At 53.4% G+C, this 19,507-nt stretch overlaps 3 protein-coding genes across 6 annotated transcripts in view; 1 reads left to right on the top strand and 2 right to left on the bottom strand.

The window, feature by feature from the left end:
- Spred3 (sprouty related EVH1 domain containing 3) overlaps positions 1–4,193 on the bottom strand; it is an 11,520-nt gene extending 7,327 nt beyond the window's left edge. The window contains exons 1-4 of one of the 3 annotated variants that reach the window (XM_026786389.1): positions 3,803–4,193; positions 2,202–2,382; positions 937–1,105; positions 767–843 (exon numbers count right to left, since the gene is read on the bottom strand). In XM_026786389.1, the coding sequence (XP_026642190.1) occupies positions 767–843; positions 937–1,105; positions 2,202–2,382; positions 3,803–4,065 (690 nt within the window). In that variant the 5' untranslated portion in view covers positions 4,066–4,193. The remainder of the gene's footprint in view (positions 1–766; positions 844–936; positions 1,106–2,201; positions 2,383–3,802) is intronic. The other 2 variants (XM_013351575.2, XM_005361295.2) reach the window with 2 other exon arrangements.
- A 753-nt stretch (positions 4,194–4,946) lies between these two features.
- On the top strand, positions 4,947–8,228 carry Ggn (gametogenetin). 2 transcript variants are annotated; one of them, XM_005361315.2, is made up of 3 exons: positions 4,947–4,966; positions 5,518–7,413; positions 8,111–8,228. In XM_005361315.2, the coding sequence occupies exons 1-3, from the start codon at positions 4,947–4,949 to the stop codon at positions 8,226–8,228; spliced, it is 2,034 nt and encodes a 677-aa protein (XP_005361372.2). The 2 variants fall into 2 exon arrangements, with proteins under 2 accessions (XP_005361372.2, XP_026641848.1); XM_026786047.1 differs by lacking the exon at positions 4,947–4,966 and having other exon boundaries at positions 5,339–7,413.
- Positions 8,229–8,690: 462 nt separating this feature from the next.
- Psmd8 (proteasome 26S subunit, non-ATPase 8) lies at positions 8,691–14,721 on the bottom strand. The gene is made up of 7 exons (XM_005361294.3): positions 14,362–14,721; positions 13,178–13,250; positions 12,955–13,057; positions 11,318–11,483; positions 10,456–10,556; positions 9,858–9,969; positions 8,691–9,207 (listed from the first exon to the last, which is right to left on the bottom strand). Exons 1-7 carry the CDS (start codon positions 14,719–14,721, stop codon positions 9,070–9,072), a joined length of 1,053 nt encoding a protein of 350 aa, XP_005361351.1. The 3' UTR covers positions 8,691–9,069.
- Between the last annotated feature and the right edge of the window lie 4,786 nt (positions 14,722–19,507).

Raw genomic sequence — 19,507 nt, 5'->3', positions numbered from 1 at the left:
TTAAAAAGAAGAAGAAGAAGAAGAAGAAGAAGAAGAAGAAGAAGAAGAAGAAGAAGAAGAAGAAGAAGAAGAAGAAGAAGAAGAAGAAGAATTATCAATTGATTTGTCCGTGCATTTATTTTAAAGTTCATTGCTTCTTATGTTTTATCTTTTTCCTCTGTCTTTCACACTGGACTAAAGTACCAAGAAAAAAAAAAGGAAGTTTGCTGTTTTGTTTGCTAATAAAAATATCCCTGGTGCCTAAAACACTTCCTGGTGCTTTTTCAGCACCCTTGAACATATGTATGAATGACAACAGCAGAGAAAAACTGAGCCGGGCTGTGAGGGTGTACCACTGTAATCCCACCATGTATGAAGATCCAAGCTGCAGATCAGCCTAGGCTACAGAGTGAGGACCTCTGCCACCATTCCACACCCCACCCCCAAGAAAAGGAAAGAAAGAGGAGAGAACAAGCAAGCCAGCCACACTGGTGACACACACCAGGAATCCCAGCACTCTGGGGATCTAAATCCAAGGTCATTCCTCAGATACATATGCAGCTTTGGGGCTGGCCTGGGTTACGTTAGACCCTAACTAAAAATAAATTGATAGATACATATAAAAGACCAGAAAAATTAAAACATCCAGGATTGAATTGCCACTATCAATTTTGGCCTGATTTTGTGTTCCCAGTATGTGGCCTTTTGCCAGCTCCACAGCAAGTATTCAGGAATATTTGTAGACTAGAACCACCCACACACACCCATGGCAGACCCCAAGACTCACCGTCAGAGGGCAGGGGGTCTCTGCAGTGTCCTGGGAAGGGGAGGAGGAGGAAGAGGAAGAGGACGGAGTGAGTGAGCCTAGAACAGAAAGAGAGGCAGAAGTGAGTTCCCAGACCCCAGCTTCTCCTACGTCTGTTCCCCAGCCTGGGCACCTGTGCCTACACCACTGACCTCGGCTGAGTGCGGCCAGCGCAGCTAGAAGACCCTTCTGGAATTCATCAGCCTCAGCAGGACTCTGAAACGTCAGCCCAAACTTGCAGTCACCCAGGCTCCAGTGGTGGAAGATAGGGTTCACTTTGTTGTAAACCAAACCTGGCCTGAGGGTACACTCCAAGGTGATCTGAGGGGCGGCAAGGGACTAGGTCACACCACCCTAGCCATGCCTGTGACCTTCAAGCCCAGCCACTCTCTACACCCCAACGACTTCATTCACAACAGCAGATGTACCTAAACACAAACTAACTACCCTAATTGGAGGGGACATGGCTCTGTTCTGCAACATCCCCTCAATCCTTTGATTTCTCTACTTATCTAATTTTTTTCCTCTGATGTCCCAGTAGGAACCTTGAATCTTATTAAATGTTAAGAAAAATTAACCTTTTCTCATAACCTAACATTTCCTGTTCTGATGGAAGAAGAAGAATTATTCACATTTTACTGAATATCAAAATATTACAACCAGCTCCTTTCTGATGCCTCAATAATCCCCTGGAAACTGGCCCAGAGATTCTAACCTTCCACACAGAGATACCAACCTTCTAACCCCTCGATGCTGACCACCCCTGGGTGTTTCCTCCACGGCCTTGTCTGATACCAACACTCCCCTACACTGTTCCTGCTCTGCTTCGCAATGCATCCCTTACCCAAGCTTTCCTTTTGAAAAAAAAGGTTTCACAACCTAGCCCAGGTTGTCCTGTAACTTCACAATCCTCCTGCCAGTGTCCCTAGTGCTGGGATTAGAACCATGTGACATAGGACTGTCAACCATATGTGACACTTCTAAGCAGACCCCACAAATGCCTCCAGATACTTAGGGCAGACAAGGACCAGTTGGTAGGGGGGCATCTCTGAACAAGATGGAGCCAGAAGAGGGTTCTGAGCAGAGAAGGGACAGGATGTGAGCTGGGTGTGAGCTGGGTCGTTGTGGACAGACCAAGGTTGGAGGAGAAGCAGGAACAGGGCAGGAAGGCCACTACCGAAGTAGCTGTGTGACAGAATAGCCAGAGAAGCAGTGGACACGTTTCCCAATACCCCATCCCACCCCCAAATTCCAGCTCTTAATTCACAAACCAGGTATTCATTCCAAAACCCATCCCAAGGCCCACTTTGAATCCCAGTGGTAGAGGGACAACGTGATCTCTCCTTGTCCCCCTCTTCCCAGACCCTTCCCTCCTTCCCCAGGGCTCATCCCATTCCCACACCCCAGGGTGGCTCACTTTCTGGTCCCGAAGCCGCTCCCCGTGGATGACGTAGTGCCCCTGGCGGGCCCCCCCCTCGGGCCTGGCCCCTCGGACCCGACATACGCTCACCTGGCTGAGGCCCCCGCCCCCCACAGGCAGCCAGCCCCCACTGGAGTCATCTCGGGCCATCACCACGGCTCGGACCCGCACCATGTACCTAGAGGAGGTGGGAAGGATAGGCCGTGAACTCAAATCTTCCTCCCGATTTTAGCGTTCATCTAACGCTGCCCTCTTCTTTATCTCCCACCTCTGAATTTACCTCACCCTCAAGCCTCCAGTACCTCCACCCCTTACCCACTTTCTTCTTGGTAACATCTTGCCCACTTAGCTTTTCCATATCTACCTTTTTTTCACCATCCCCACCTTTTCAGCATCTTCTCCCATCCCCACCCTCATAGCCTGGGTTTGCCACCTTCCCCTCCCCCTACTGCTTCTCCCCTCAACCCCAGTCTCCTTCCCTCTCTCTCATCACAAACCCATAGCCCCACCCATTGTCCCCCTCACAGCTGGGTTTCTGCGCACATCTATTTTCTCTGGACCCATCAACTCAGCTTCAGTGCCCCCAACACTGCCTCCGCACCCCAGTCACCCAGGCCACTAGCTGGGTGAGAAACCTTGGCTCTTTCCCCCCACCCTTTCCCGGATTTATGAATGAGACCGGATGCAAAGCTCACTGAGTCACCCAGCAACCGGGAGATGGGCAGGGAGCAGAGAGAGAACCAGAAATGGCCAGAAAGAGAGGCCGAGAAGGAGATGGAGGCAGAGGAAGCCAGCAACCGGCTACCGAAAAGATCCAAAGAGCATTTCATTCACAAAAATTAAGGTTGCTCCCTTTGGTCTCAGTTAAGGGACGCCGAAGAAGACAGATGGGAGGGGGAGATAATTATCCATCCCCCCCCCCACCAATCCTTCAGAAACATTTTACCCGGCCCCCAGCTTAGGGGATATAGTCCTCCGCCCAGCAATCAGAATTAGCACCCAGCCCCACCGCCCCCAAGCTCAGAGACCTTGGAGTCCCAACCTTAGGGACCCAGGCAACGAGTTCTAGCCCCCTCCCCCACCTGCAAGCTGTCGGGTTTCCCCAGCCTTTCAGGAGGGGAAGGGGCGGCCATAGCGCCCCCAGCCCCCTTTTCTCAATGGGATGGGATTTTGTGAATGAGCAGTCACGTGACACTGCTTCCTTTGTCCGCCCGCCTCCCCCAACAACAGGTGAAGCAGGGAAAGAGGGCAGGGGTCCCCCCAAAGGCCTAGTTGAGATGGGGCACTGAGGTCTTGGGGTGTCCTACGTTCCCACACATCTATTTTCCCAGGGAGAGTAGTCCTCAGATTCCTCAATGGCGAGGGTCCACGATGGAATTTTGTGAATGGGGCATCCACGGAAGAAGTCCAGGACCCCCAAATGGAAACTGGTACCCCAAATGGCTACCGCGTAGATTGGGGCCCCCACCCCTCTTGTTCTCCCAGCTTGTATCCGCGGGGAGCAAGGGTGGGCAGAGGGGTGCAGCTGCAGTCCTAGCTGCCCCCTCACCCGGGCAGGCAGACTCGTCAGCCCCCCGCCCCCTCGCCGCTCTGGGCACCTGCCTGGGAGGCTCCGGCCGGGCTCCGAGCGGCGGCGACGCGGCCTCCTCCTCCTCCTGTTCGCTCCCGCTCCCTCGCTGGTTCCGGCGGCGCTGGAGACGGGCACCGGGAGCCGGGGCGAGGGGGGGAGGGAGGGGGAACCTGGAAGACGTGGGGGGGGAGGGGGCGGCTTGGGGGAAGGGTAGGAGCAAAGCGGGCGTACTTGCCCGCTGGGTCCTAGAGCCCGGCTCGGGCTATAACGAACAACCCTTATAGCCCCCATTTTCTAGGGACCCTGAGGGGAATCCCCTACTTTTTCACTTATCTGAACGGTTGGTCCCTGATGATGTGAGAAGGGAATAGAGATAGGGCCTGATCTTCGGGTTCTAGAAAGAAGGTGGTCCACGGTCTGGGCTTTGAATGGGAGGGGCGGGATGCCCGGCAGGGTTCGAAAAGAGGCGGGGCCTGGGAGCCTGAGTAAGGAGGAGGCTTGGGCGCTGAAGGAACTGAGAGGGTGCGTCACGGAAGGGGCGGGAGGGTGGGCCCTCTGAGCCAGCCGAGTGAAGGCAGGGCCTTGGAAAGAGGTGCAGCCTAGACTGAGCAAGGCGGATCTTGGAGATAAATTTCCTTAGGGGCAGGTCAGGTACGAGGCCTAAAAGGAGGAGCCACGTAGCAGTGTTCGCAATGGGCGGGGTCCGGGGAGGTATTTAAAGAGAGGGGCGGGGCATTATAAGGGGGGTGGGGCATAAGGCAAAGTGGCCTGCACATCGGGAAGACACTAAGGATTTCTAAGTGTTTCTAAGGATGAGCTAGGTTCGAAGGACTGCGCTCAAGCTGGCCCACGGGGGCGTGGCCTCGAGCTTGGGGCGGGGCCTAGATCTTGGGGGTAGTCCTCGCTGTCTCGCCCACTTGCCTTCACCCGCACACTCGTTCTTTTCGGTTATTTTCTGCTACGGCCGTTCCCCGCCCTGCCCTGGTCCACGGGGCCGTGGTCTGATCTTTGGCCGGCTGTAGGAGTCGGTGAGTGGGGTCTACTGAGCGAAGGAGCCGGGGCGGAGCTTGAGGAAAAGGGGTGGAGCCTAAGTTAAGAGCTGTCACAAACGCCGAGCGGGAAAAGTTTAGACGTGAGGATTTGCTGCTGGCTGAGAAGAGGGAGGGATCCAAATGATCGACAGAGAGAGACGGTGGGTGATCGGAGGGTTAGGACTGAAGGACTAGGGGATTAGTTAGACTACAGTCCCTTGTATTTGTTAGGCAGAAGCAGACCTGACGCGGGTGGGGGCGGGATGAGGATGCGGCCGATTCCTGACAATCGGGGGCGGGGCTTAGGCCTCAAGGACTTGTTTAGTGTGTTAGGATAGAAACTTGAATTCCTTGTTGGCTACTGGGCATAACCATCATTACCGGTGTGGTTTAAAACTCAACAAAGAGACTGGCGAGAACTGACCCCGAAGCCTTGAAATCCCGGGCGTGGCTAAAGTGTTAGAGATGTGATCTAAGCAACTAAGAAGTCAGGGTTGGTACCTTAGTACGTTAAGAAGTTGGGTTCGAACCGCTTTTGAGACCATGGGGAAGTGGGCGTGGCCATGATGAATCGGAGAACTGGAGACCGGGGCTGAGAGAATATTGGAGGACGGGACACACCAATGCAGACAGGGACAGTCCAAGAACAGCCTGAGCCTTGGAGTCCCCGCAGAACCCTCCGACTGACGGGTGGAAGTTTATTTAACCACAGTCTCCGACCTCCGTCGAAAATGGGGAACGTGCAGTCGGAGCCTTCCGCAGGCGGAGGCTCCCGTAAAGAGCAGGCCTCAGACCGCGCATCCGACTCCCGCAGGACGCCTCTGGTGGAGCCCGAGGTGACCCCCTCATCCCCAGCCATGCGCCTGGCTCGAGGGCTGGGCGTCTGGTTCCCTGGCAGTTCCGGGCCCCCGGGACTCCTGATACCCCCGGAGCCCCAGGCCTCACCCTCGCCCCTGCCCCTAGAACTGCCCTCACCAGTGACACCCCCTCCAGAGGAGGCGGCTACGGCGGCGGTCTCCACACCACCCCCGCCCCCCGTGGGGTCCCTGCTGCCCGCGCCATCTAAGTGGCGAAAACCCACGGGCACTGCAGTGCCTCGGATCCGCGGCCTGTTGGAGGCGAGCCATCGTGGTCAGGGTGACCCTCCGAGCCTCCGCCCGCTGCCACCGCTGCCCCGGCAACTGACCGAAAAAGAACCGGTCCCGAAGGCCCCAGCCCCACCTCCGACGCTCCTAGAGCCTCGGAAGCAGCTACCTCCAGCACCTCCGCCTTGCCACCCGCAGCCCCCTAGCCGGAGAATCACTCTGGCCTCGTCGGCTACAAGCCCCACAGAAAGCCAGGTCAGGCATAGCAGCGAGGGTCAGGCGGCCGGGGGAGCCCGCGGAGGGGCGCCACCCAAAGTCGGAGAGGGCGAAATGGCTCGGTCTGCTACTTCCGAGTCCGGCCTGAATCTGCTGTGTAAAGTCACCTTCAAGTCCGGGCCCCACTTGTCCCCAGCAGCGGCCTCGGTCCCCTTAGCAGCCAAACCCTCAGTTGGGGCCGGTGGTGGCGGAGGACTGTTTGCCTCGTCGGGGGCCATCTCTTATGCCGAGGTCCTGAAGCAAGGGCCCCAACCTCCTGAAGCCACTCGTCCCATGGGAGAGGTCCCTCGTGCAGCTCAGGAAACCGAGGGCGGTGATGGAGATGGCGAAGGGTGTTCTGGTCCCCCTTCGGCGCCTGCTCCCCTTGCCCGGGCTCTACCACCACCCCCTTACACCACCTTCCCAGGTTCAAAGCCCAAATTCGACTGGGTGAGCCCTCCCGATGGCACTGAACGGCACTTCCGATTCAACGGGGCTTCAGGGGGAATCGGGGCACCCCGAAGGCGCACAACCACACTCTCAGGGCCATGGGGCTCCCCTCCATCAAGGTCAGGTCAGACGCATCCAGCTTCAGGGCCCCGGAAAACCTCACCTGCCTTGCTGGCGTCACCCATGTTCATCTTCCCAGAGCCCACCAATAGCAACCCTGTACACTCAGTGCCTCCAGGTCTGCAGCAGATACCTCCGTTGCCACCGCCACCACCCACACCACGAACCATTCCGCCACCGGCGCCGCCACCCACACCACAGCCACCAGCGCTCCCGAGGACGCCGATACTGGTGGCTCGTCCGCCTACCCCAGGCCCAGGCCAGGCGGAGTCAGCCTTGGCTCCCACCTCTCCTCCCTCTCTGCCCCCTACCGTGGCCACTGAGCAGGTTCCGCCCCCGCTCCCGGCCCCTGTTCCGGCCACATGCCCAGCTCCAGCAAATCCTCCTGCTGAGCCACTGCCAGTGCCTCAACCCACCAAGATTCGTACACGCAAGAACAAAGGTCCCCGAGCGGCCCGGGGTGTGATCCGTGAAGAGGTTATATCTGGAGACGGTCCTCGAAAACTGACTTCAAATCCGGTGACTGACAGCAACAGAGGGGGTGGCGGTAGCAGCAGCGGAACCTCCACAGCCGGTGCCCCTAACAAGGGTGCAGTGCGCCACTGGCCACCTTTCGAGGTGCTTAATTCTTGCCCCTGCAAGTGCTACTGCCGCCATCAACCCCGCCACCGACGCCTGCCTCGCAACGTGTATGCATGGTGAGGGAGATCGAGGAGTGGAGGGCACACACCCAAGTCCAGCACCCATTTTCCCTGCATAGAATAAGATTCAACGCTTTGGCATCCTGACCATAGGCTGGCCCTTGACTTATGTGGGTCTCAGCCTAGCTGGGCCTCAGGAGCTGACCTTTGACTGGCCTTTAGCTCAACCCCTTGACCCTTAGTCAATTCCATAACCTTCCTGTTGGCCTGACCCTATTCTGCCTTAACCCTGTCCCCGAGGGCACTAAGGCCCAACCCCAAGGTTTTTCAAAGACTGGGGAAGGAAGCAACTGTCTTTTTGGAACCTGAGGGTGGAGTAAATAACAGGTCCCCAACCTTTCTGGGCCCAGTGAGAACCTCATCTTCCATACCTTATCCCAACCCCCTACTCACCTACCCTGGGCCCAAGGCTTTGGCAACTAGAGGGCAGACCTTTGCCTACAAAGATTACTTTCCCATCAGGGGGCACTGCCGCTCTCTCCACCTTCGCTACTATACTAAGCTCCTGGATTTTGTTGCCAGCTCTAAACCTTGCTATGGACAACATCCTGCCTTGGGGGCTTAGCTCGGGCTCCTCATACCCCTTCCTATTCCACATGGATGTACCTCTGCCCCAAATGCCCTTAGGAACCTTATGACACTTCGGAGTAGTCCAGCAGACTACACAGACCCTGTCAATTTTTCCTTCTCCCAGGCTGAGCACACCCACCAACCACCTGAGTGAGCCGCCCTGGGTGGCCACCGTCAAGCTGGCTGGCTCCCTAGTAGCTGGACTGGAGCACTACGACTTGCAGGCCACCCATTACAACTGAGCGTGGCCTGCCCAACACCCTCTGACTCACCTTCCTTGCCAATAAAGCACCCAGTCTACACAGCTTGCCTAGCTGCCTATCAGTTACCACTGGGGAAGCTGAGGTGCAGCCATGAGCAAAGCCAGGCCTCCTTCAAAGAACCAACTCTTGCACATACCAAGTAAGGTGACAGGGTCCAAAGCAATGACGCCACTGAGCAGCCACACTTGGCGCAGGTCATGGGTCACGGGAGCCACAGTGAGGATAACCAACTGGATGGTTATCAAGTAGGTAGCTTGGCCAGACTTGGACTTTGCCCCTTAGAGTTTTCCAAGGACTTCAAAGCAGGAAGCAGGCTAGTGGGCCAGCCAGCAGGGTCTCCGTTACAATGTCAGCTCAAGGAGGCCAGATCGGCCATACCCACATCACGGCCCATACCATTTATTGCAGAGGGCACAAATGGCAGCCCACAGACAAGATCAGTTTCACGTATCATTTGAAAAATTATTTAATCCATGGCCAACATTTTTAAAATTGAGACAAATGGTACTTCACTGGAAAAAAACCTAGTCCCCTGGCCCAGTGCCACAATGTATCCACAGCTGGCTAGAAGAGTCCTCAATCTGGGCCTGTGCTCTCCTGTGGGCCACTGGGCATCTACACGTAAAACCCAGAGCAATGGCTGCTGGATAACACATACCCTGGGGTCCCAAAGGCCCCCAAACTCCCAATTCTCCAGGAGCAACTATTTCCCACGGTTCCACTGGGAGACTAGGGCCCATAAAAGGTTAATCCGCCTTTATTGAAGGCTAGCCTATACTGGTTTGTTGGACTAGCCATGTCCACCCATCCTGACCGAGGCTCAGACAATCATCTCCAGCTGCCGGGCATACTCGATGACCTGTTTGGCCAGCTCAGTGGAGGGGATGGTGGAGTCTTCTGGCTTCTGCTGCTGACTGGCAAAACTGTAGTAGTTGTTAGGGCCCAGGACCCAACCTCGCTAAAGGAAGAGAAATCAGAAATAAGAGGGTGATCCCACAGGCTGCTCCCCACCCCATGTAGCCACCTCTTGGTATGCTCCTTTCTTCACAGATCACTGCCACCAAATTCACCCCTCCGTGTTTGAGACAGGTACCATAATCATGTTCCTCTATAGCTCTACCACGAGGACTCAGCTAATGCCTCTGAGCAATGAAAACAGTCCACAGCAAGTAGTTATCAGCTGTCACCATCACACCTCAAATCCATCCCTTTGACAGTCTGCTCTTAAGCCTTCCCAGTCTGCTCTTGACTCTTGAGTTCCTGGACACCAAGGTCAGCATGCAGCATGAGTCAGCATCTGCTGGGGCACTGCTCCTACTCAAATGCTCCCACCAAATGAAGCAGTCTTATGGGACAAGCTGCTTCTAAGGAATTCTGTTAACCCAACATCAGAGCATCCTTGGACCTGGTGCCAGGCGCCATGCTAAGCTCCATGTGTCTGTCAAACTCTAGTTCCTTCTAGGGAAAGGCCAGAAAGCTCCAGAGAGCCCGAGCCATTTGTCTGAGGTCTCATAACTAGATTTAATCGTGAGCAGACTTTAATCTCCCAGTGTCTCCCAGACTACCCACACTGTGCACTAACACTATTGAGACAGGGTACAACACAACCTTCTTGGCGTAGTCTGTCATCTTCTTGGGTGTGTTGAAGAAGAGAATCCGGGTAGCTTCAGCAAAAAGGATTTTCTCATAGGCCTTCTCGATGCATCCTGCGATTTCATCCCTGTGGGAAGATGACAGTTCTCACTGCAGAGCAGACAACCTCCAGACCCTATCCTTCTGGGACTGACTGCAGCACTGAGGGCTTAGAAAGAGCGAGCTAACTTGACCAGTCACAGGTGGGCACGGGCCCCTTCTTCAGTGTGGAGGAGGTTCTTGTATGAATGAAGAAGAGGGCTCATCTAGCATGCCTGTACTCCCAGCACTTGAGAGGTAAGACAGGAGGATCAGGTTCATGGCCAGTCTTGGTTATATGGAAACCTTTTCTCAAGCGCCCTACCTCCCAAAAAAGGTAGCATGCCTGGGAGTGGAGCTCAGCAGCAGAGTGCTTGCTTAGTCTTCACAAGGCTCTAACTCAACTCTCAGAAGCAGGGTGTGTGTGTGTGTGTGTGTGTGTGTGTGTGTGTGTCCCACTATGAAAAACACCAAGGCATCAAATCCCAGGAATTGGGCAGGGTAGCATCTGGGGACCCAGCACCCACATACATACCTGATAGTATCCAGCAGGATGTCAATGAAGAAAGTATAGCTTTCGGCAGGGATGTTTCCCTTGGCCAGGAACACCTTGTTGTAGCTACCCTCCATCAGGTACTGCCAAGGCCAAGAAAGAGGAGGAAGAGGATGAAGGAAGCACAGGGCTTCCCTGTGCCCTTGTTGCCTCCCAACCCCTGCTCTACCACAACATCCTTGCCACACAGCCCACCCATGCCCAGTAGATTGGGTTCCGTCTCTTCCAAGAAACCTTACCTGGCTTACACACTCACCTGGCAACCAACCATCTTCTCTGCAGTTTGGAGCCCAGCTCCCACTCCACAGACATCTGAACTGCTGCCGCCACTGACACTCTGTCACCCCACCCCACAGTAAACCCTCCAGAGGCCTCAGCACCAGACACAACTCCCTACCAGCTCCCAAGGCTCTACCCTAGCCTTATCCCCTTGCTCCTGTACCTTTTTTGCTGTCCCTCAGATAGGACGGGCAGGTTTTAGCCTCAGGACACAGAGAGCCTCTCTGCCAGATGAGTTCTTAGCCCTGTCAGATCCTCATGGACCCCTCCCAGGCCCAGGTCCCCATAACACTTCCGGTCTTACACAACACACAGGTGACTCATTCTTCTGGTACCTGATGCTTCTTTCCCTCACTGTCTCAAGATTAGGGGTTTTACCTGTTTGATTCACCGAACAAGAAAACCTCCCTGGTGCCTGGCACACATCTGTTTTTATTTGCTGGTTAAATGAGTTGGTGGGTTGAAAATGATTGGACCCTGATAACCCCCCCAAGGAAACTGTCCTCACAGTCTCAACTAACGACACCCACCTCAGCCAGGCTCTCCCTTCCCTGCCCAGCCTTACTTGCTCGAGGGACACAGGGTGCTTGATGTAGACATTGGTCTGGATGTCCTTGGCAGGCAAGCGTTCTAATTCTGTGTGGAACTCAGCTACTCGATTCTGGGATAGCAGGAAGAGGAGGTTGAGGCCCAGGAGCTGGTGCATGTAGGCTGACTCAGGAAGCTGTTCCCTGTAGGCCAGGGAGGGGGGAACTAAGGTCAGCAGGTCCTGGGGACCTAGCCAAGAGCCTCATCTATCTTCCAGAGTCCTCCCAACTATGTGTGGGATTTCAGACAAGTGACGTACAGAGAGGCTAGAAAAGCCACAAGTCATGGACCAAGCAAGGTACCTCAATTCACAGTGACTCAACATATTTCCCCATCTGTTAAACAGTTGTCACTAATATCCACACCACAAAGGCAGGTTCCTTAAATATGGTTAATTAAATGGCCTAACCTAGGTATAAAGTCCTAAGAATAGCACCCAAAGGTTAGGAACTCAGTAAGTAGAATGTTGTCCTAGCACCCCCAGAACTACATAAACCAGAAATGGCGGTGCACACCTGTAATCCCAGCGATTGAAGGTAAAGACAAGAGTATCAGAAGTTCAAGATCACCCTGGGCTACATACTGAGTTCTCAGCCAGCCTGGGGAACAGGAGACACAGACTTCCAAAAACAACAGCTGGGTGTGGTGGCCCATGCCTTTAATGACAGTATTCAAGGAGGCAGAATGACAATAAATTTAAGGACAGCTTGAACTATATAGCAAAAACTCAAAAACAAGCGGGGTAATGGGGCCTTTAATCCCAGCATTTGAGAGGCAGAGGCAGGTGGATCTCTGTGAGTTCCAGGACAGCCAGAGCTACACAAAGAAACCCTGTCTCAAAACAAACCAGCAGGGGGCAGCACTACGTATACTCTCCACCCAAAGGCAAGGGGATTGCCTTGAACTCTGTCTCAAAACAAAAGAACCAGCAAACAGTGGTTCTGGCAAAATAGCATCCTATTGGCTGCTATAGATATGTCAGCTGGAGGAGCCAAGAATACCACCTAGTAGCTGAAGGGTAACAAGTAGCCACACTGCGTCGAGGGAACATAGTATGAGGATCAGGGATAAAAGCACTTGCAGAGGTCCTGAGTTCAACTCCCAGCATCCACTTGGGGGCTCACAACCATCTAGAACAGGATCCAATGCGTCCTCTGATGTGCAGACATACACGCAACACACCCATATACATTAAAATACAGACACAAATCTTTAAGAAAAAGGAAAACCTCAGCTGGGCGATGGTGGCTCATGCCTTTAATCCCAGCACTCGGGAGGCAGAGGCAGGCGGATCTCTGTGAGTTCGAGGCCAGCCTGGTCTACAGAGCTAGTTCCAGGACAGGCTCCAAAGCCACAGAGAAACCCTGTCTCGAAAAACCAAAAAAAAAAAAAAAAAAAGGAAAACCGGTTAGAAACTTACAGAAATGACCACACAAACCAAGTAGACTACATAAACCCAGGTCAGGTCAAGACAATCCCCTGTCCCTCCAGCTTCTGGGGACAGAGCTAAGAATAGCAAAGGTTCCCAGGAGAAAAGCCAACAGCGAGCCAGAGTAAAGGAACCAAGTAACCAACCACCTGACTCCAGCCCCTCCCCGGAGGGCCCAACCTCACTTGTAATCAAAGTAGTAGCATTTGAGCTGGGCCATGTAGCGCTCGAAGGAGGGGATGTCCTTGCATAGGATGCTCCACTGGGCCCCGATCTCCAGTATGTCACCTGTTGGTAAGGGGGTGACTCTGAGGTGGTGACTGGAATCCCTCCTGGGATCATCACTACCTCATTCTTACCATTACCGCCCTGCCCCGCCCCCCCCCTCCACCAACCAGTGACACTCACGGGCCAGAATGAGCTGCTGTTTGGTCAGTTTGGTCCCTGTGGTTGGCAGGAAATTGAGCTCCAACAGAACCAGCTGAGGGGGAAGGAATGAAGACAAGACTTCAAACACAGGTCACCCACTTGTTCTGGACTCTGATGCTCCTCCTTGGGAAATGGAGCTGACGAGCATCCTAACGCATACAACACTATGAGTACCAAGGGAGTCAGCCCCTGGAAAGCGCTGAGCCTAGGGCCTCGGCACACAGAGGCGCCACTAGATGACCTCATCACAATGCTACCAGGAAACAGGAGGCACTCGGGGCTGGACCCAGGGGAATCCTGGGGTGGAGAGACACTGACGATCTTAATTGCTTTGTGTTTCTGTTTTGTTTGAGACAGTATTTCCCTATGCAGGCCAGTCTGGCCTAGAACTGGAGATCCTTGTGGTAGTCTCCAAAGTGCTAGGATTACAAGTCGGGGACATCTCATGCCCAGCTAGGACACTTAGTTCTGGGGAGACCTCCCCCACCACACTCTGCCTGAGAAGGGGTAACTAGGCCAAATCTATGTCAAGGAGTGTAGGACACACTCATTTCCCCCTTCCCCCAGTCCAGCCGTGACACCACTTCTTAGTAAACTTAGAGAACTAAAACATTTTGTTGCTGTTGTTTGCTTATTTATTAATAATAATAATTATTATTTTTGAGATGAGGACTAGTGGAACTGGGTCGTTCTTGCCGTCTTGAACTTGCCATTAAGAGACCAGGCTGGCTTTGCATACATCAAATGTATTTACAACCGAATTTCAGGCTCCTCTGGGTTCGGTACGGCCACAAACACACAGACTCATTCTTACCTCTGGTCGCCCACGGCTTGCCTTGTCCTGCTCTTTAACACGCATACCCTCACGGCCCATCATCCCTACCTCATTCTTCCACCATCCCCTCGTCCTACCTTCGCTTGTGTCTGATCCCACTCCTGCCCCTCCAAACCCCAAGCTGTAAGAATCTCATACGATTCAGCCAAACAATCTTTCCATCACTCCCTTCCCGCCACTGCAAGGGCCGCGTTTGGTTTGTCCCATCCGCCTCACTTCGGAGCCCTCCAGGCCCACCTTCTGCTGTTCCGAACCTCGCTCTTTCCCTTCCTCCGCCCGCACTACCGGCCTCCGGTACCAAGGCACTGAGGGCCCGCCGAACTCCTACCTTCAGACGGCCCAGCTCTTCTCCACATTTACTAAGATTCGGGCTCTTCCGGTTCCATTCGTCCTTGAGCTGCTCGTACATGCCGGCCGCTGCCTGCAAGATCGCGCCCGAAGTGGCCGCGGGCCCCGAGCTCGAGACGCCGGCCGTCCCGTTCACCGTAGCCGCCGCCATCTTCCGTGATGCGGCAAACTGCCGACCTGATTTACGGCAGCGACGCCGAGAAACGCTCTCCCGGCGGAAATGAGGCCGAGAGGTGGAGCCCAGAGCTGGAGGCGGAGCTACGACCGCCAGCTTCTGCCCGCCGCGGCTGGAGCGTCGCTCTCCCCGGGGCGCCTTCCCAGCCCGGCCCTTAATGAACATAGCAGAGCTGCTGTCACTCAAGATGGTGAGCGGAAGTCGGTTTGCCCTAACTGAAAATGACGCCCACAATGCCCCGCCCATTCCCGTAGTCAATATGGCCGCCCTTGCTTCAGTCTGTAGAATTTCCCTTTTAAGGATACCGCCTGTAAGCCAAGAGATGGAGCTGTGGAGCCGTTTGGAAAATTGTCAAGCGTCACGACATAGGCTTTGAGAGGACTAGCAAGTGGGATTTAAAGACAGGTGGCTCATTCTTCCACATTGAAGTTTTTTCTTACTTTTTAAATTAAAATATAATTATGGAAGCCAGCATAATGGTTCAGGTCTTTAATTCCAGCACTTAAAAGGCCAGTTTGGTCTATACCAAAAACTCTAGGACAGTCAGGGTTACACAGAGAAACCCTATCTAAAAAAACAAAATATTATATGTAAAATACATGATCTCCCTACAGCGGTGAGACCAGGAAGTGGTACCATATATATATATATATTTACTACAGTCTGGGGAGATGGCTCAGGGATCAAGAGCACTTGCTCCTTCTGCAGAGAACTCTGGTATCAGGGGATTCGGCGTTCTCTCTGATCTTTGAAAGCAGCAGGCACGCATGTGGTGCTCATATATGTAGGCAAAACATTCATACATAAAGGAATGTTAAAATATCACGTCATTTCCTTTTCCCTTTCTTCCCTCCAACCCTTCCCATAAAATATAAATCTGCTCAATCTATTTAATGCCCCCTGTCTGTATATGAATTCAAGGCTGACCACTTGCTCTATTGGATATCAAAAGGAGGGGCTTTTCACAAAACCACCGCTGTCCTCTGCAGCCCTTAGGTGCCTGTGGTTGTCTAGGGATAGGGCCAGGTGAGATCTCCCCTTCCGAGCTGGTGTGTATATTGATGCCCTCCTGTTCATGCCTTTTTTATTTATTTATTTTTAGTTTTTTGAGACAGGGTTTCTCTGTGCAGCCCTGGATGTCCTGAGAGCAGGGCATCCTGTCCTGTCACATCCTGTCCTCTGTAGACCAGGCTGGCCCCGAGTTCAGAGATCTGCCTGCCTCTGCCTTCAGAGTGCTGGGATGGACTATAGGCATGCGCCACCACTGTCTGGCTATCTTTTTTAGATAGTCAAGTCTTTGAGACTACATGGGCAGAGCTCCCTGACATTTCTAGAGGCCTTCCATACATTTATTCAAATGTATACACGAACAACTTAAACATAAATACATGAACTATTTACAAAAATCATCCAGGGCTATGGTTTTCAATGCCAAAAGGCAGAAGACTCACGTGATTGCTTTTAATATTTATTTTGGTTTTTCGAGACAGGGCTTCTCTTTGTAGCTCCCGGCTGTCCGGTAGACAGTTCTTTAGGTCATTCGCATATGTACTATGAGGAGGGAGCGTGAACAGCCCTAACATCACAGGACAAATTAATTGAGATGGTTCTCTCTTTCCATCCTGCAGGTTCTGGGGACCAAAGCCAGGTTGTCAGGCTTGACAACAGTACCTTTACCTGCTGAGCCACCTCACCGGCTGGCATTTCCCAGTTTTTATCTCAACATCCACTTCCTCCATTAGTATGTAAATACCCACCCACCAAATCCTGAAACCCTCCCAAAATAGCCCTCTAATACGTTAATTCCAGGATGGGGGCTGTGCCTCCGCTGCCTCGGACTGATGAGCGATTCTAGGCTGTGCTGGGATTACAGGCCAGGCCACCATGCCTGACCGTCACACTGCTTCCCATCTGTTTTTGTTTTTGTTTTTCGAGACAGGGTTTCACTGTAGTTTTAGATCCTGTCCTGGAACTAGCTCTTGTGGACCAGGCTGGCCTTGAACTCACAGATATCCGCCTTCCTCTGCCTCCCCAGTGCTGAGATTAAAGGTGTGCGCCACCACCGCCCCGGCTTTGCTTCCCATCTTTTTGCCTTTTAGACAATTTCTTCAGAACAGCTATTGCCCACACCAGTAAAAGATTAGGCTGAGACTGGCCACCTCAGCATCAGGAATGGGATCTGACTGACTTAAACTGGCAACTGGTTCCTATCCCTGTCACTGCCCTGTAATGGATACAGTGTTGACCTTGTGATCCAAATCCATACAATCAGAATGACAATATGACTTTTGGCAGAAATTGTAGAACCTTCATCCCTTCGTGCTCTGGATAATATGACATGGACATTGTAGCCCCAGTGGGTGAAGATGGAAGTCTTGAGGTCAGAATCCACGGTCAGAGGGTACATGACAGAGAAACAGAGTCAGACTTCTGTAGACACTGCAGGGTCAAACCTGAAGCCTTTGCTGATGACACCAAGTAGAGTATGGTAGGCAAAGCTGTAATCTCAGGCTTTGGGAGATGGAGGGAGAAGGAAGGATCAGGGTTTGGAATCCTTCAGTTACACAACCAGTTCAAGGCCAATCAGAGAGAGAGGGAGGAAGGGAGAGAGAAAGAGGGGGAGGAAGGAAGGAAGGAAGGAAGGAAGGAAGGAAGGAAGGAAGGAAGGAAGGAAGGAAGGAAGGAAGGAAGGAAGGAAGGAAGGGAGGGAGGGAGGGAGAAAGGAAGAAAAAACGATAGAGGAAGGGAGAGAGAGAAGGAAGGAGGGAAGGAAAGGAGGGAGGGAGGGAGGGAGGAAGGGAAGGCAGGCAGGGTGTGGGTGTATTGGGATGGCTCATGTGGCAGCTGTGCTGCCGCCGAGATGGTAGCTTGAGTTGGAATTGTGGAACTGACATGGTAGGAGAGAATCTTTGATGGAGTTGTACTCTGACCCCCACATGCATGCTGTTGCATGTGTGCCTCCTCCAACACATATAAATGAGTAATGACAAAAATCAACCACAGCCAGGTGGTGGTGGTGGCACACGCCTTTAATCCCAGCACTCGGGAGGCAGAGGCAGGTGGATCTCTGTGAGTTTAAAGCCAATCTGGTCTACAAGAGCTAGTTCCAGGACAGGTTCTAAAACTACAGCGAAACCCGGTTTCAAAAAACCAAAAAAAAAAAAAAAAAAAAAATCAACCACAAAATCACAACTGCCTGTAAGTCCAATTCCAGGGGATCAGACACCTTCACAGCAATACACATTGTTGTTCCTTTGGAAACTACAACTCCCAGACTCCTCCTGGACTATGGATACCTGTGCGCACACCTGCGCACAGGTATGGGACATCCTTCCCAGACACCCTTGCGCTCCCCGTTAAAAAGGCAGGGCCACACGAGGCTCTCTCTCTTGCTTTGCCTTTCCTTGTGTGTCCTGCACACCTCCCCGCCCTTTTGTGTTCCCCTCCCCCATTAAAGTGGACCCACGTGGGAGCCGCCGTGTCATGTCTGTGTTTGTTTTGCCGTGTGTGTCTGTCTAAGTTTGACCTGTATTTTAAGAAAAATAACATTGGTGCCAACCGACTCGGGGACTTACCGTCCTGGGCCTTCCACCTGAGGCCTGGCCTCCGGGCCTTTGGCGCACCTCCCGGAGTGCCGGACGACCTCCTTCCTGGAAACAAAGTCTACAACCGGGACCTGCCTACAACCACCTCCATCTCCAACCGATACCAACCAATTCGTGAGTTTACCCCCACTGGCTCTCTCCCCGTCCCGCCTAGGGAATGCCTGGCCAGCTTTCTCTGGCGCGTTCTGGGTTGGGTTGTCTACCCCCCTTTTTTTTCTCTACCCCCTCCCTTCCTTGGTTGACCATAGCTCCGCCTACAAGTTGAGGACTTGGTGTCCCCAACTTCCCGCCAGGAATTTGGTGTTCCTGGCCTCTTCTGCCTTTTTTCCTCCTTTCTCCTCTTTCTTTCACGTGCGGGCTCGTCACAGGACGGGCACCTCTTCTCGGCTGAACGGTCAGCCCCAAAAGGCTTAATCTTCCCCTCCTAGCCGGGATTTTCCTGTCGGTAGCAGGTTCGGGCCGATTTTGCCTATAGCGCGGCCTCTCGGGGTTCAGGGACGCCTGCACTCGAGACGCCTCGCTCGCCTTCTGCAGGAGGATTTACCGATTAACCATGGAAACTAAAAATTCAAAGCCAATTTCTCCAAACTCCCCCCTCAGTCAACTCCTGGACTCTCTAAAGCCTCATGCTTTGATTTCCTCCATCAAGTTAAAGACGCTGGCACGTCTCTGCTCCAAAACCTGGCCCCGATATAAGCTGGAGGATGGTTTCCGCTGGCACCCCCCAGGGCTCATTTGATCCCGATATTTTACGGGAGCTGGCCAATTTTTGTCACCGGGCTGCCAAATGGAAGGAAATGGCTTATGTAATGGCTTTCTTTTATATGGCCCTGAAAACTGATCCGTCTACAACTTCACAATGCCCTCCTGCTCACATGTTCCTAGCAATGTCTGCCCACAGGAACCTTCCTCTCCAGCCATGAGGATGGATCCAGCGGATGAGTCTCCGCCCTTCCGGCCTTGAGGGACCACCCCCTCCCGCCCCGTCCGGTCTTGCGACACCTTAACCGCTTCTCTTCCTTCAACAGGTTCCGGACACCAGAAAGGCTCACCTAAACCTTCCCCCCATGATGCCTCTAACCGTTCCACTCTCAGGTCTCTCTCCCGTTCCCCGCCGCATAAACATCTCTCTAGATCCAGGTTTCTTTCTCCAAAAAGTTCCCGTTCTCACCGGAGTTCTGGGTCCCCATCCAGCCTTTCTGATACACCTCCAAATTCTTCCCGTACCGGGCGGCGCAAACAATTAACAGTGTCTTTCCGTCACAGGCAGCAGGAAGCATTCTCGGATTCCTCCCTGTCTTCCCCTCCCCCAACCCCGCCCCCTCGGCCCTCCAGAGCGCCTTTAA

This window comes from Microtus ochrogaster, linkage group LG4 (assembly GCF_000317375.1).
Source record: "Microtus ochrogaster isolate Prairie Vole_2 linkage group LG4, MicOch1.0, whole genome shotgun sequence".
Lineage (NCBI taxonomy): Eukaryota > Metazoa > Chordata > Mammalia > Rodentia > Cricetidae > Microtus > Microtus ochrogaster.
The sequence above is the reverse complement of the archived record's forward strand: the minus strand, read 5'-3'. Positions and strand labels throughout refer to the sequence as shown.